At 31.4% G+C, this 17,874-nt stretch overlaps 1 protein-coding gene across 1 annotated transcript in view; it reads right to left on the bottom strand.

Annotated features, from left to right (window-relative positions):
• LOC129235170 (cap-specific mRNA (nucleoside-2'-O-)-methyltransferase 1-like) overlaps positions 1 to 17,874 on the bottom strand; it is an 84,694-nt gene that overhangs the window by 37,318 nt on the left and 29,502 nt on the right. The window contains exons 8-13 of the mRNA XM_054868859.1: positions 14,520 to 14,591; positions 12,801 to 12,895; positions 9,940 to 10,012; positions 5,988 to 6,180; positions 4,806 to 4,915; positions 2,002 to 2,098 (exon numbers count right to left, since the gene is read on the bottom strand). Of these exons, the coding sequence (XP_054724834.1) occupies positions 2,002 to 2,098; positions 4,806 to 4,915; positions 5,988 to 6,180; positions 9,940 to 10,012; positions 12,801 to 12,895; positions 14,520 to 14,591 (640 nt within the window). The remainder of the gene's footprint in view (positions 1 to 2,001; positions 2,099 to 4,805; positions 4,916 to 5,987; positions 6,181 to 9,939; positions 10,013 to 12,800; positions 12,896 to 14,519; positions 14,592 to 17,874) is intronic.

Raw genomic sequence — 17,874 nt, 5'->3', positions numbered from 1 at the left:
AGTGCAACATTGCAACGCCTGTCGTAGATCCTTGAAAAAAATCTGTAGACCTTTCTGAACAGAAACTTTTTCATTAAAATCCATTTTGGCTTTAATTTATAGCAAATTTTAAATACAAAAACACAGTTCACAATGAAACAGAGAAGTAAGAAGCAAAAATAAATAAAGAAAAAGATCTAAGGCAAGGCCATCTTTTCAATAGTTTTGGAGGTTGAACAATTTTGTTAAGATAACACCATTTGTAAAACAAAGGATCCTAAATTGTCGGTCATGTCCAAACCTTTTTGGTGCGTTCCATGCTTTGAACATTACCACCTTCTTTTCTCGCATGAACAGTTATCCTTGTACACCAGAGCTTATTCCATTCCACAATATCGAAATTCTGTAAACTTCCCAACAATTTTAACATTTAACAATATTTGTAAGAAGTAGATGCAAATGGATCATTGTTTTCTAAACCTCGAGCAACTTTTAGTTCCTCTTCATCTTCCATAATAAAAGCCATGTAACTGAGCCCTGAGGATTTGAGTCTGTAATCACTCTCTTAATCCGTTGCTGAAAATTTCTGTTTTTTTTTTCCTTGTGTTTTTCATGTTTGGAGTTTTAGTTTTAGCTTCTCCTCTCTCTTCCAAATCTCTCTGATGGATTTTTTCAAGTTTTTATGCTGGGCCAAAGTAGGTTGTTATTTTTAGGCAGGTGATATGTTGTTATTGTAAATTTTTTTAAATAAAAACCTTAACAGGAATGAGAAGTAAAACTATGCCACTACATGAAGTATCAAATAGTAGTCATAAATAGGTACTTCACAAACTCTTAGCTGTTATAGAACTGCTTCTACAGGTAAAAGTCCGAGAGGTTATAAAGACACATGTTATCACTTAAGGAACACAAAACCAGTAGTGTTGCTCCTTGTAGAGATCTATCAAACTGCTTGGTACACATTACTGAGTCCTTGACGCAGCTCTCCAGCAGATTCTGTCAAAATAAGTTTCAAAATTGCTTCCTGAAGGTTTACAGAGAACGATGTACTATTTTTTTTTTTCAAATTGGCCAAAAAAAGAACCCTAGGGCCAAAGTAGCCCACGTTTACGGTACACAAAACATTACTAATGGATACATGCAAATGGAAAATTGCAAATGAACTGCAACGATTAAAGACAAATGATGAATAAAGCAGAAAGTAAAAAGGTTTGAATGAATATATTGTACTGCAACTGGGAAAAAGGAAATTTGAGATTGAATAAGAGTAAAAAAATTAAAGATGTATGTAATTTTTTTGAAAAATGCGATTTCATCACAAGTGCATCAATACAATGTTCCAAAAAGCTCACCAATCAAAAGAATGGTCGTTCATTTTTTAAGTGAACGAATGGATCCGTTCACTTTAAGGATTCCTTCTTTTTGACCTGTTCGTTCATAAAGGACACATATCGACTGGGAATATACCCAGTATAATTTCTAAATTTAGTATTTTACTGTCAGGCACTCTTTGATGATGATTTATTAACAGGTATTGAAATAAATTCAATGCTGGGTTAATCTGCAGACTATTTTTATGTTTTAATCTGAATTGCAGATTGCTACAAAGAAATCGCTTCTGAATGAAGACTATTAGTCACATGACTATCAGTCTGCACTCACCAAACACTCCCAGTCTTATACCATTTGATTACATCAATTTAATATGGTTCAAATCGGATAGTAACATACTTTCCTAAAAACCTTTCAAAGTTACTTGAATTTATTATAGAAAGGACTCAAAATACGAAAATGACGAATTCAAATACAGCTATGGAAAGATGAAGATGATAAAAATTATGACAGACAACATGCTACAGTGACTAAATTTACAAATTTTTGTTCAGTCTTTTCAGTTTTTTTTTTTTTTTTTTTTTTTTGTCTAGCATAGGAAATTAGCCAAATTTTGACCTCAATTTTATGGAATATGTTTAAGATGTACTTAAACAAAATATAGCTCTTTAGACATGAGTAAAAACATACCTGTTCGTAAGACAGATAAGGCACAAAGGAACTGACATAAATATAAGCGCTTTGATAAAATTTCTTGAATATTTTCATTTCCTTCAACAGAAAACCCCTAGAAAACAAAAGAAAATTTAAGACCTTTATACATTTTAAAATTATAAGAAAAAAGGTTCCAAAATTTTGTCAATATAGTATAACATGTAGGGTAGGGTGCATCTTATTTTTAAAAGTCTTATTTTTTCCTGAGGCACCCCCTCATTTTGTTCCTTTGGATGGAAAAAAAAATTCACATATCTTAAAAAAATCAAAATTGAATAATATTTAGAGGTAGCTACCATTGCTGCAAAATTCGTCAAATCTCTTTTGTTTTTAGTGATTATTATTATATTTATTTCTGTGATTATTCTATGTATTTATGTAGGGTCAGGTGGGGTAAATTGGTCAATAGGACAGAGCACTGATATTTCAAATATAAGGCTATATCTGTAAAATAAATGGAAGAATGAGTACAAAATTTTTATTTTAGGTTTTGTAATTTAGGTATTAACTTTTGAATTCAAAATTTCAACACTGCCAATACTTTATTTGGTGAAAAAGTCTTTTTGCTTGCTTATGAAACTTTAAAATCTGAACACCTATTTAAACTTCTCTGAGAAGTTTAGCTTATTAGAATTTCCATCAGATTGACTGCAGAAAACTTTCCATATGGGTCATTAACAGTTAAGCTGGAGTCATTTTATATTTATATGATATTTTAGAACGGTTTAAGTCAGATGGAGCAAACAGGCAGTAAATATAAGCAAGCATTGGGCCGAGTAACCTAGTTTGAACAGAAATGTTGATGCATGAGATTCATTGTTGAATAAGTGCAGCATGAAACTAAGTATCTGGGACAAATCTTGTATATCAGTAAAATCAAGCAGTTGTAAAAACAAAATACTTTGGAGCAGTAAAGTTTCTGAAATGTAATTTAAAAATGGCCATGTTTAGGATTTCATTTAGCCTTTTTTTTTTTTTTTTTTGCTAAATATAACTTTAACTCAGGTATGAAGCTTGCAAAGGGCTTTTTTTGATCTTGATAAACTCAAAAAACCTTTATCAAACAAAAATAAGCAAATTTTTGCAAAAGCAGTGAATGAAGAACTTAAATTTTGCTAATCTTAAACTTTAAATTTATTGCAAGCGATATTAGAATGGATGAGTACACATAAAATATGAAATAAATACAAATTTTTTGTAAAATAACAATTTGAAAAAAATACATAAAAATAACTAATTTCCAAACATTAAAAAAAACGCACCATAAAACAAATAATAACTACCATCAAGCAGAAAAAATTGACAAAATTCTGCCATGAGTGAAACTTTTAATAGCAAAAAGGCAGTAAAATTATTCAATAAAGCATTTTTCGACGATGATACAACATCAAATTGCATTAACTACATTCTTAAATTGCTTTTGATAGTTTCAACCATTTAAATTACCTATTAAATGTGTAATCACCTTATTATGATGAATAAATGATTGTCTACAGACTGATTATTTTTATGATGAAGCAGCAAGTCAAGCGCAGTCCCCAGTTCTTATATTTAACATTTTCATATAAATGAAATTTTTAACAGGTACATTTGTCATTTAAAATGCTTTTCAATGCTTCAAAATATTATGTATGCACTACAAAACTGAATAAAAATTTAAAAAAATAATAATAAACTCGCAATTCACAGTGGTTAGCTTTGTGACATTTGAAAACTTAAAATCATTTTAAAATTGCATTTAGAAATTTCCAAACTTTGATTTCAATGAAAATAAACAGATATTTTATTTAACAAGCCCTTTAACGAGGTTTAGTTCACATTAAAAAGGGGGGAAACCAAATTTTTGCAAGAAATGAAATACATGATCATATATTTCAAAATATATGATCAAAAGGATGAAAACAGCAAATTAAAGACCTTTTTTAAAAGGTTACAAAATTCAGTATTAATAACTACCAATAAAAGCATTGAAACATTAGTATAAAATTGAAAGCAATGAAAAAGTTTTTTTTTTTTTTTTTTTGTCTGCCAGCATTTTACAGAAGATAACTCATAAAAGTTTGAGATCATCTTCCTGTTCATTCGACAGAAAAATGTAATAAGTAGTCAGAATCATAATTCCTTGATATTTTTCTGTTTTGTATTCCTTGAACTTAGGCTTAAAGTTTCACGCTTGTTTTCGATTAAGATTTTTTTAATCAACCACTTAACAATAATACAAACTGGATAAAAGGAATAAGAAAAAAAAAACATCAATGCTACACAATAAGAATAACATAGATTATGGCGAACTACGTCAAAAATCAAGTCCATGCAAACTGAACTAAATATTAATAGTGAAAAGTAGTTTCTGCTCAGATGAGATCGGAGACACTGTGCGGAAATGAAACCTAATGCTAAGTCGCATATTAGAACACAATAGGTATTGCTATCATGTGCAAAGATTTTTAAAAGTCACTTCACATTTTTCGCAAAATATAGAAAAATACATATTTTTCATCTTGTCCCAACCAAACAAAAGTGGACTTGCAAAACCACTGTTTAAGAAGTGCTGGATTACAATGTGTCAGAATTTCTGGACATCATTCCTATTATGAAGAGAATATAGACTTTACACAGGATGTTTTTGTTTGAAACAATTATCTTTTTTTTTCTTTCTAAACATTAATAAGTAAGCCTAATCTTCTAAAATATTAAATTAGAAAAAAAATCTACAGAGCAAGATAAAAACTTAATTTAAATGTATACTTTTATAAATATAGACATGCACAGATATTTACACCATCAGCCATAACAAAATGAACCCCTTTGTCATCTGTACTGGAAAAAACTTTCTTCTTGAAATCAATGATATTTTCTGGGATAAATACATCACCATCCTCTGTAACACCTATTGAAATTTCAAACGATAAATTAAAATGTAAACTTTTATTATGCTTTTAATTACATTTTTCAAAAATAAATGATGTTTTTACATGCAAGCTAAAATAAGAATGAATTTGAGGAAGTAAACATTTAAAAAGTGCTAACAGAAAATAGTTTTAAGAATGACTTAGAGTAAAAGTATGTTTTGTATATTTTGCATTTTAACAACACGTCCCCCCTCCTCTCCCCCCCAAAAAAAAACATTTTTTTTTCCTCTGAATGCACAGTGGCATACATTAAATGAATGAAATTGAAGAACAATATTAGAAATGGAAAAATATTATGCTCCTACTGATTTTTTTTTTTTTTCGTTTTAGCTTATGGGCTTTATGTTTCCGTCAATCTACTTCTTTTTTTGGATAGGTCTTGCACCTGTGAGAAAGCTTTCAAAAATTGTTTACATTCCTATTGGTTTTTCATTGGTTTATAATTTTTTCATTGGTTGTTGGATTAATTTGCTATTTTTACTTTGTAAGTAGTTTGCTGTTCTGCCTCGCTGCTTTGTCAGATGTTTTTTCCATAGGCACACTTCTTTCTCATTGAAAAACCATCCTTGTATCCCTAAAACACACATACGCAGTTCTCTGCAAAATTTGTGTAATTTACTTTATTTTTCTTTTCCACACAAAGCTATTGCTTTTATTCTTGATAGTATATAGTTTTTAACAAATAAATAAACTTTTTTTTTAACATTCTACTTCTGAATTGCATTAGTGTATAACAGAAACGTACAATGACTGACAAAACAGACAAATGGGGGCAAGGACACACAATATATCAGAAGCTTCTTTCAGAGTGGTGTAACTTTTTGAGATATACACAATTTAGAGCTTCAATGTAACTTTTAAGAAGTTTTATTCATTTTCACTTAATTTTATTCAAGCATTCAAGAAGCAGTACTTTCTTTTATTAGAATATTTTTGATGACCCAATAACAGCAAATGTTAAACTAAATTCAATGTGCTCAAATTATAAAATAGTGGTTAACTTTTACAAGGAAGAAGTATCAATGCTTGGAATTGCTGAAATATAATTACCATACAAAGGTTCAAATGTTTCTGGTGGTCCAGCAAAGAAGTCTTCCAATTTAAAATCATTTGCATTCTTTAACGTAAATCCAAATCCTTTACACTCCCATTTCTTTCGCCATAGAACATATTCTGAGAAACCTCCAGGACCAGCACATACATCAGCAAAATATAACAGCTCATTTCTCTGGACCATAGGCTCCTAAGAGAAAACAAAAACAGCATTAACAGCTACAGAAAGGATATCACACACAACAAAGAAAAAATTAAAAATAAAGATGTTATTTAAAAAAATCTATCAAGTTTCTTAATTAGTTTCTTTTAGTGCTTTTTCTTTTTGTCTCCACAGTTACAACTGTTTGACTATGATATTAATAATTTTTGTAATTTTCTACACAGTAAGATCTTATCCTTAGTTATTTTCATTGTTTTTCTTAAAATATGGACAAAATTTATTTTATTCAAAATATAATTCATTTTTTAGCACAGCTTTTAAAATTCATTTTTCATTAATTGTCACCTAATCTTTCATGATGATGATCAAATGAAATTTTTAAAATATTATTTTTCAAATCTTAGGGTTTTAAAATATTTTGGATCAATTATTTTTATCTTATAAATATTTCTCATAAAAAATTTTGCATTTTGATACATGACACATCACTTAATCTCAGGACTAACTATTTTTTTAAAAAAACTTTTAAGCAAAATCCAATTTTATTTACCAAGATACTCTTCTTTAAGAGTGTTACATTCATTGCAACAATCTTCTGACTTATTGATGCCTTTGTTGTTGAATGACTTTGCAATGCTTTGGCAATCACATCTCCATTTGAGGCACATCCCCTTGAAGCACTTTTTTGAGGTCTGCCAGAAAGTCAATAGTGCTAGAGGACATATGTGGGGAATATGGCAGGTAGGGAAAGAATTTAAAACATAATTCACAGTCAGTTCAACTATATTATTATTACTTTTCTTAACTTGTGGCACACAGGCGAAACAGCACCCTTTTCTCCTTCATTTGAGTCTTTATTTTTTCCCTCAGACAATCGAATAACACTATGTAATTCAGTAAGTTACCGCCCTATAGCCAGGGCTAAAGCAGAAATACATAAAATACACCGCCAGCTCAGTCAATTCCAGCCAAGGACTGCAGTTTCGTGCTTATTAGCACTCATCAGCCCGGCATAGGACTAACCGAGCTGGAGGTGGAAAACATCTTAAGGGAGCTCATGTAACACTATGTAATATTCAGTATTAATGGTTTTGCCGTTCTTAAGGTAGTCAATCAAGAATTTTCATGCGCATCTTAAAGTAGAACAGAGAAAGGCGTAACTTGGCCACAAAAGTGGGAGCGGGGGGGGGGGGGGGGCAAACTTTTTTTTTCAAGGGAAATTTATTTAATTCATATTCTGCAATCCAACTAAAAAATTTAAAAAAACTTACTTTTTCAAAAACTAAATGAGTAAAAGAAATCATAATAACTTTCAATGCAATGTATGTTATTCAGTTTAAACAGAACAAAGCTACGGAGAGTAATGGGTACATACATCCGGAGAAGTTTCACTCTTTCCCAAAAAATATGCTGACCCTCTTCTGTTCTTGTGTTAATAGTTTACATGATAAATTTCCCCAAACAGTTGTGCTTGCATTTTGTAATCCTAAAGTACAGATTTCTTTTTCCAAGTTGAGTTGGTTTTAATTTGGGAATAATTTCATGAACTAATTAGAAAGTTCCAGGAATTCTAAGTACTTATGAAATGATTTTTCTTTCTTCTGAAGTTATTTTCCAGGATCCCAGGAATGAAAAATCTACACAGTGTACACACCCTGTTATTAGTGACTTATTGCCTTGAACCAAAGTGAAATTCTATTTCAGTGACATAACCAGAAAAAAGTGTTTGGGGGGGGGGGGCACATTGTGAAAGAAAAGATCTGATAGGAGAGTTATTCCCCGGAAAAATTTTGAAACTTGTAGCTTTAAAGACCCAATTTTAGACTTTCCTTGCTGATGTTAGTGGCACAAAAGGTCTCAGCAGAATTTCTAGAAATTGAATCTTTAAAAACGTGATTGTAGGCCATATTTATCGACATTAAGCAGGGGTCTGTCCAGAATTTTTCACAGGGTCCGTTTTTTGTGAAAAATCAAATAATTTTGCGCAAAGTCAAATAACTTTAAAAAAAAAAAAAAATTGTGAAAAAACAAAATTCCATAATTTTGATGGCGCAAATACTGCATCATTGAAACTTAAACTTGAGTGTTGTCCTTTTTTCTGTTGAGAAAATTATTTTTGGTTGTTTTGCTAGTATTGGGGGGGGGGGGGGGCATCGCTCTCTGGGAGATGGGCATCCCTTAAGTATCAATATTTATATACCATTCTACATTGTGTAAAAAACACTAGAAGTGTTGTATGTAGAGTACTCAAAATAATTGTAACAAAAAATAATAAAATTCAGGCAAGGATTCAGCATTTACCTTTTTGGCCCAAGACACTTTTAAAGAGCACAGAATTTCGTTTAAAACTTTTAAATTCTGTGATTTTAATAAAAATAAAAAGATATTTAATTTGTTTACCTCTTATAACAAAGCCAACTAAACATTAAAAAGTCAAAAAATCCCATCCCCATAGCAGATGCTAAGAGATCACAATCATCAAAGTGATGGCATCAAAAATATACAAACGGTTTGTAAAAGAAATATTTTCGTTAAAATTAGTTTAGAATTGCATTTAAGAGACCTGTGATAAGCATATCATTAATATCTATCGACACATTGAAGCAATAATAAAATTAACCCATCGATTTAACATTTTACTTTTTGACTCATACTAGAAAATAAAATTACGCTTTAAAAACTTGAAATAAGCGTTGTAGCAAAAATAAAGATACTTTTCATTTATTTGTATCTTAATAAAGCGAAGTTAGCTTGAAAAAAAATAAAATATAATTCTCATATTGGATGTAAAAAGATTGCACTTTTTAAAATGTAGGCATTTAAAAAAAAAGGTAAATGAAAGAGTTAATTTAAAGTTAATCATCCTTGTTAGCATCGAAAAATCAAACCCATATAATTTTCTACCAAAAATTACTGTAACAGATTTCACCACAGATATGCAAATATTGCAAAGCAGGTGAGAATATTTTCTAATCAAGTCACTATAATAAAGGTTTAACGATAGACGCTAAGTGGCGATAATTTTGAAGTTGGTAACTCTATCTGAAGCGATCACATTTTCCCCCCACCCCTACTATCCGTTTGCAGTTCTAAGTTCATTTTGCTGATATATATTATTATTTTTTATTAAATCATGAGCATGGAGAAAAGTGCTTACGATGGGCGATACTGCCGCTGCAAAATAGCTATTCAAGGTTTTTCAAGGCCGTACAAACCCTATATTCAGTAATCAGCTTCAGCTGTCTTAACCAACTACAGTTTCAAATTGCTGATTGTGCTATTTGTACTGACCACGTATTGTGGGAGTGCCGGGAGAGGGGGGTGATCTTACATCAGTGTTCAAAGGGGGCACAGAGCATGAAGGATTGAGATCTCTTGTTATAGAGCCTGATTCAAGGGTGGATGTTTTGCTTGACGAATATTAACATGTGGTTAAAGTTATAATTTTTTATCAACCAGCCAATTATCAGATTGAATGTAGTATGATTATCTGATATCAGTGGCATTCCTACCCAAAAGGGTCATTTTTACAAAAAATTTAATTTAATTATTAGACATAGTTATCTGAGGTAATTATTACCTATTAATTGAACTGAAAAGCATCTGACATTCAACAACTATAGCACTAAGACAACTTTTTTTTTTTTTTGGTATATATTAAACCAGAATTCAGATCAAAGTAATTATTATTTCAGAAAATTTAAACATTATTTAGTAAAAATTGCACAGTAAAAACAAAAACATCAATGAGCTTCTAAAATGTACCTAATGTACAGTTTTACTTACTCCATATTTTGTTTTTGGGTTGGTAAACATAAAGTCAAAAACAGCATCCATGTTTGCCATTTTCATTGCAGCCCTGTAAGACAATATAAGTGCAAATTTATAACAAGATCAATTTAAAAAAAATCGGCGCACAAACTAGGCAGATGCAACAAATGAAACCACATAAGACCAACTAGAAACACATGATCTTAACATTGTTCACATTTGTATTGCAGCTTGGTAGTTAGATTTTACTATCTACAGTCCAAGATAACTCAACCCCACATCATGAACATTCAAATGAATGGCTTGATATTTTCAACTTATTTATGCTATGTTGCCTAACATGAGTCAGTTTACAACGTATAAACAGTATGTAGAAACTATTTTGCATACACAAGCTTCTGAAAGCAGGCAAAAGTACTTTAAATGATTACATGTTAAATTAATGGAGAAAATGTTAAAAGAAAATTGATTTAGGATTACAATAATTAGGATGCAGTGTTCTGCTCTTGTGTTATCCCATTTTAAAATTATTTAGTTCACAGAATAAATATATGATTCCCTGTGAAAAAATAGAGACGTTAATTAAAACAAATATAGTCATAAACTTTTGACACAGAACTGATCGGACCAAAATGTTTCTTTGTGTTAAAAAGATTTTGAACCAAAATATTTTTATAAAGTTGGCTGTGTGTGTATATCACTTTGTGTTACTCGATTTTTCAAGTTAAGCATTTCCGTATTTAACTTTTTTCATTGGAGTTAAAAGTTAATATGCTGAGACAACAAATGACAAAAAGACACCAAACATTTAAAATTTTCATAAAAGCAAATTAGTTACTTTTTAAAATATGATATGACACCTCTTATAAATCTTTTGTCGGTCAGTTTTCATTATCTCCAAGTGAAGCAATTTCTTTTATTATTCATTTTTCTTACACTTATTCATGGAACACTTCAAGCTTCATGCCATGTTTTTTTTTTTTTTTTTTGCACTTGCAGGGCAATCAGTCATTGCTGGTGAGCTTAATCTCATGAGTAGCTAACACAAGGACAGTATTTTTATGTACTAGGTATGAAACTGGAAGGGATGAATTTGGACTTGCCTAAAAAAGTATCTGAAAAAATTTCAGACAAAGGGTGGAGTTTCTAATATCTTTTACTACTGGAACTGAGAAGAATTTGGACCTCCAAAGAAATGATCAAATCAGAGAACACTTCAAAACTTAACTAATAATCTCTGTTTTTTCTTTTCTTTTTTTTTTCTCTAAACACAAACAATGACAAATTTGAAAGATTCAATAAGGTTTAGAAAACATACACCTGTGACAAAAACGCTCTTGCAAGTTCAATAATTTTATGTTAATAAAATTCTTTTTTTTTTTTTTTGGATAAAGAGCAAGGTATAATCTTCAAAAATGTGGATATTTTGATAGGCTTTTGAAAATAGATATGTGCATCAAATTTATGAAATCATAGGCAAAAGATATTACATAAACTTCTTGGACTTTCCAGTTTTTGACTGTATTATTGATTTTTTTTTTTTTTTTAATTTTTTTAACAGGAATTCTGCATTTAAAGTTTTTAATTCATCAAATGTGACTGTAATTTGATTAAAATGTTTCTTCTCTCTTAACATATTTGAAAGGGATGAAAGCCTACATATTATCAGATAGTATTTCTTGATAGACAGTATTGTTGTAGAATAGTTTCTTTTAATATTTTCGGTATTTTTTTTTTATTTTAGAAAATTATATCACTCTTCATGGCACCTAAGGGCAGATGCATTTTGTCAAACGACGGCTGCTGTAGGACTGTATTCCTGATAACAAATTGATTTACTAAATTTGAAGAGAACGTTTTTAAACAGGAGTATGAAATGGGAATATATATAGACTTATAGAAAAAGTATAGAACTAAGCCAACTGTCCCCCCCCCCCTCTCCATGTAAACACAGTCCTTCCCCACATAATAGAACAAATGTTCAAAGAACAAATCTTATAAATATAAAGCTATAAATGTTCAAAATATAAAACTTGTTTTTAACTATAATTACCAACACCAAAACGCACAATACAGTCGAGTCCCGACTTACGCGAGGGATGAATTCCAAGACCCTTCACGTAAGTTGAAATTTCGCGTTGTGGAAAAGGGTGTGGGTAAAAACTTTTATAAACGTACTCATACTACATTTTAACAGTTTGAGGTGGTGTTTATAAGTGAACACTTATAAACACCACCTCAAACTGTTAAAAACCATTTCTAAACTATACATTACTGTTTCTCAAATAAAAAATTGAATTTTTATTTATGGTATTTTTTGAAAAAAACCATTTTATTTAACATAAAAAACTGCTACGATGCACAAAATCATTGATCAATAGGAAAGGAAGACGTAAAATAAACCACTACGGTATGTACATTATGAGTAAGAAAAACAAATGTACTATAGTTGTTGAAACTTTCTCTTTTTCTTTCTATCTTCAAACTTTAAATGAAATAGCTCTCTTAGGTGTCATTATATTTCATCAATTTTCCCATATCGAATGAAAAAAATAAATGGAAAATGAGGAGTAGTTATTTGTATAAGTGATGTTCAGACTAGTACGGTGTGGGAACTTCAGCTCTCAGTGATGCCAAAAGGATGAAGGTCCATTAACGAAAAAACCGCGATTCCCTTCGGAAAATTTTCATGTTGCGGGTGAAGAATTCGCGTTAGGAATAAAATTCTTTACCGGGGAAAAAAATCGCGTTATAGCCATTTCGCGTAAGTCGGATCGCGTTGTAGCGGAAGTCGACAGTATTGTAATCTCCAAAAGCACTTTTATCTATGAAACGCTTAAAATACAAACAAGTTAAAGTTTAAAAAAATTGTATACCTGTTTAAAAAAATTCCTCCACGTATTGTCTCAAATGGATTTGATTTTGTCCTTGCTTTTCGCATTTCTTCTGGTTCCAGTTTATCAAACACACTCTAGATCATTTTAATAAAGAGAATTTTTTTTAATGCAACATGTTTTGTGGATATTAAATCAAGCAAATGATAACTTAAAAGATATTTTCATGAACTACCATTTAGGATGCTATAATAGCTTAAGTCCAACAAATAGCTCAAGGAATACAAAGATATTAAAAGTGCACATTAATGAGACATGCACAGAAAAGTTGAAAGCAGCATGTCCATTTGGAGGCTGATCGAACAGTTGTCACTACTTCATAGCAGAAGAAAAGAATAAAGAGGTGCTTTATTATTATTATTATTAGCAGAATTAATTACTTACATAACCTTAAACAAAAACAAACTGGACAAAAGAAAGCCTTAATTTTAAACACAGTTATGTGGCTGTAAGTCCAAGGAAAAAGAAAACCTTAGGGCACAACAACCAAAAAGCTTAGCAGTCATTGGCACCTAGTTCTTTTGGTTTGGTCGCCAAAATGTTCTGCTTAGTCATATTTTTAAATTATTCCAGTTACTTAAGTCAAGCTTACAACTGCTAAATGAACAATAATTACGTTTTTGTTGAAACCTATCTCAATATATTATAGCCTCACTGACAAAATTATGGATAAGTAAGTAAAAATCATTCAAAAACAGTTCCTGCTAAAAACTTTTGAGAAAGCATTGTTACTAAAGTGTACATATATATATATATGGATATTGATGTTTATTTTCACTAGCTCTCAGTGAAATTAAATGCATGATAATTGTTTAAACCAGGGATTCTCAAACTTGTTTGACTCACAGCACCCTTTGACCAATTAGAATTTTCTCGTGGCACCCTCGTTCATCTCTATTATGTAAGGTAAATGCGCTAAATAAGGTCATCCTAAGGTTTATTAATAAATATCATGCTCATTTATGACTGAATTGGCACCAGCTTTTGCATATTCATCAGATGGCCTCATTGGGTTACAATCTACTTTTCTAGGTTATCAAATCACAGGAAAAAATGACGGGATACAAAGACATTGTTCTCTTTGAATTCGTCAACTACATGAATTAGGTTTCAAGAACAGTAAATGACTTTTCTTATGCTAAAAAACTATAGTGACCCACATAGAAACAAAACCTACCATAAAATAAGATAAGATAGTTTTGACATCTCTCTTTTGGAATAACATTTGCTGCATTGTTGCCCAGTAATCAAAAACTGCTAGCTGAAAAGGCTTTATCTTCAGTGAGGCTTTATGATGACGATAACAACACGATATTGTGAAATTTTACTATGCTACATTAAAAAATATGGGGATGGCAATATTGGTCTCCATAATCTTATTTGGGGGCACACCCAACTAACATATATATGGATACTGTGGACACTAAGTGGTACCCCTTATTTCTTCCTAAGGCACCCCAGGATGTCGTGGCACCCAATTTGAGAACCCCTAGTTTAAACCAATTTTACAAGTACTTAATATATAAGTAAGTATTTACATCACAACAATAGGAAGTTCATCCAAATATTGCAGCACAAACTTAGAAACTGGATGCAATCCAGAATTGCAAATATTTTAGTGATTCCCTGTGTATTGACCTATGACTAATATAATTTCAAGTAAAACTGAGTGAACTACATTACTGATGAAAACTTATTTACCTTATACTGTAATACACTCGTTAATATTTCTGGATCACAAAACTCTGTTTCATCATCAAGTGTCCTTTTTTTCTGAAAATAAATAACCACCATAATTTGTAATAAATGTGCAAAGCATGTTAAACACTATTTTTATTAATTAGATGAATTATTATTTGAAAGTAATACAAAGCACTAAAGGAAAACTTTTCATTGAAATTTCCTTCAGAATAAGGAATAACACAACATGAAGCTTTAAGTTTTCTACAAATAAATATTTTGACAAAATATATTTTTCATGTCAATCTATATAAATAAAACAAAGAATATATGTGTGTGTGTTCCCTATATAAATCCACAGTTTACGTCCGATCTTGACCAAATTTGGCAGGGAGGTGCTTTGGCACCCAAGAAGGAACGTAAGGGGGCGGGGGGGGGGGGGGGGGTTGAACGCCAAAAAGAACGGAACTATTTGAATTTAAATTTTAAGACCGAAAAATGGCATTAAATGGCTCTTTCTACCTGAAATAGTTATCCCACAAGTTCAATTTTGGTGTCAATCGAAAGTCAGCGAAAAATACCCATAGAGTCTATTTATTATCTTTGAATTTAAAAAAAAAAAGAAAAACTAAAAAGCACTTTTAAGCCTAATGGAACTCTTTTCATATCGGGAATCGTTCACACGATCTCATTTTAAATTAAAGCTTGACCAAGAAGAGAAGGCGCGTGGACTGGAAGCGGAAATGGGACATTTCATTATAAAATAGGTAGTGTGAGTGAGTGCACAAGCGGAGTAGGGGTTACTTGGCGAAGATGCGTTGATATTTTGCAGTTGCGAATTCACACATTTAGAGAATTGGGGAGGCGGGGATTTTTAAAATGTTTAATTTATTTATTTAAATTTATTTGTTGATTTATTTTTAATGTAAACTATTTCATTTACTATTTTATTTTAATTTACTTAATTTTAACGTAATTTTATTTATTTAATTATTTAATTATTTTGTGTGTATGTGTGTGTGTTATTGGTGTAGCACGGAACGTTTCTAACAAAACAATAATAAAAATAATAATTTAAAATAAATAAATAAATAAGTAGGACAAAGGAGATAAGAAAAATTAGGAGGGGGGGGGTCATATGGTATAGCAAAAGTTTTTAATACTCATACAGAATACTCATACCTGGTAAAAATAGGATTGAAAATGCGCATTGTAGCACTGAAATAAGTTTTAGAAGGCTGTAAACCTGTGAGTTCTCTTTCGCGCATGTGCACTAGCTCTCAATTTGATATAAATAAATTTCAAACACTTGAAAGCCCCCTTTGGTATGACCAAACAACAGGTTGCAGTGTGTGCAAGTGGGAGAAAAGGTTGGAGGTGCAATATTTCAATGCAAGTTTTAGTGGGGTTTCCAATATTTTCTGTGTCTAGAGCCCCGTGAAGTATTATTAATAATTTATATTATCTTCTTCGACCATATTCAACGAAGTATGATTAGATTGTGCTTTACCCAAAATGCTTAAAAAGTGCTCAATTTCCTTAAACAAAAGAATCTCCTTAATGCCATCATAGTAAGTTTGAAAAATATTTTCTGAGTAGTTTATGATTAGCAGAAGGTGGAATCTTCAAAAGATAAAGATCCCGAAGAAGTTTCAATTCCATTCTCGAATTCTGCAACAAACCTTTTCCAGATTATGTAATGTTAGGCTTCATTTTTAGTGCAAACAGTGAAACATGGTCCCATTTTATTCTAGTTAAATTGTTGTGAATGCCCCCAAATACTGCTTTAAATCAGGTGCTTTTTAGAAGCTTAGTCCCCGTTCCCCTCATGGTATTTTTTTTAAATTAATTTCATTTATAATTAACCTCTCCACCCCCCCCCCCTCCAATCTAGTGCTCACTAAAGTGTATTGAGGAAAAATAAATAGCATTTTCAACGATTTTACAACCACCATAAATAATCCATACTGTGGTTTTGAAGTTATTAAAAAATATACAGAAATTTGTTTTCATAACGTTGTTTCCAAAAGTTTTAAAATATAATTTAGCTTTTGCGGAAACAAAAAATGAAAAAGATGTATTTTTTTCATTTTTTTATTATTTTTTATTTTTTTTTTACGTTTTGATACTGTTTTCAGGTCCGTCATTTGGAAGATCAGGGGGTCATTTCAACCCCTTCCCTGGATTTTAAAACACAATGAAACCATGCATTATGTTGCTTTTTTACCTATAAAAATTGAGTATATACCCTTTGCCTCCCCCCCCCCCCCCCAACACTTTGAAATGACGAGGCTGACTGCGTTGTCACTACCTAAGCCCCAAATTTAAACCAAGTTTTTTAAACTGAAGTGAAACTTTCTTAAAATAAGAACTGTAAAGTAATGTAGTCAGGGGCATGCACCGCCACCGGAGAGAGGGGGGGGGACACCTGTCGGCCCGGGATCGAGCCTGAAGGAACCCGAGATTTCTAAAATAAGGGGTGAAATTTTGTGGGGACGTACGGGAAACAATTTAGAGGGGTCCCGTAAAAGACATTTGTGACGGGCCCCGAAATTTCCGTGCACGCCACTGAATGTAGTCCAACAAAATAATGTGCAATGAAACACATAATTAGCAATGATATTTAAAAACTCTTAAGTGGTAGCAAAATTTAAATTACTTATATTATTTCACAGATGCATTCATTCCATATGCAACTGCTCACTATTTATGCTAATATCTCTCCAATATACGATGGCGAAAACATTGATTCTAAAAATTAGGGAGTGCAGAACAATCGTACAGTAATTACGCTCTGAGCATAACAAATTTTTATGAAAAGCTCGCTGAACTGTGAAAGTTAAGATTCAGAGTAATACTACTGCAACAAATAATCTGAATAAAGTAGAACAGTCTGCTTCACTTGCATCAATTACATGATTTGCGCTGTTGTAAATTCGCCACTGTTTTTTTTTTCTATTTATGCAACTGCCCCCCCCCCCCTCTTTAATGGGTTCTTCTTGTCACTCTGCCTCGAGGAGCTTGTCAGGTGATAAAACTAAACTGTTCTTTTCAGAACAAAATGTCTTTAAAAGGAAAAACGTTGCATTTTAGAGAAAGGAACGTTATTAATAATGTGAGAAGATTTTTTGAAAAAGAAGCTAAGTCTGGCGAACTTTTAATTTCAATTCATAAAGTGCAACATAGAATATCTGCCGCAACTGGAGTTTCAGTTCGGACTATCCAACGTATAAAAAAAGAATCGCTTTCGAATGACCTGTTGTTATCTCCTGGAAAACATCGCCCTCAACCAGTTGATCGGAAAGCGTTTTTGGATAGTTTTGACTTATGTGTTGTGAGGAGCACGATAAATGAATTTTATAAATCAAAAAAGATG

This window comes from Uloborus diversus, chromosome 2 (genome assembly GCF_026930045.1).
Source record: "Uloborus diversus isolate 005 chromosome 2, Udiv.v.3.1, whole genome shotgun sequence".
In the NCBI taxonomy this organism is placed as follows: domain Eukaryota; kingdom Metazoa; phylum Arthropoda; class Arachnida; order Araneae; family Uloboridae; genus Uloborus; species Uloborus diversus.
This window is presented reverse-complemented; position numbering and strand designations above follow the sequence as displayed.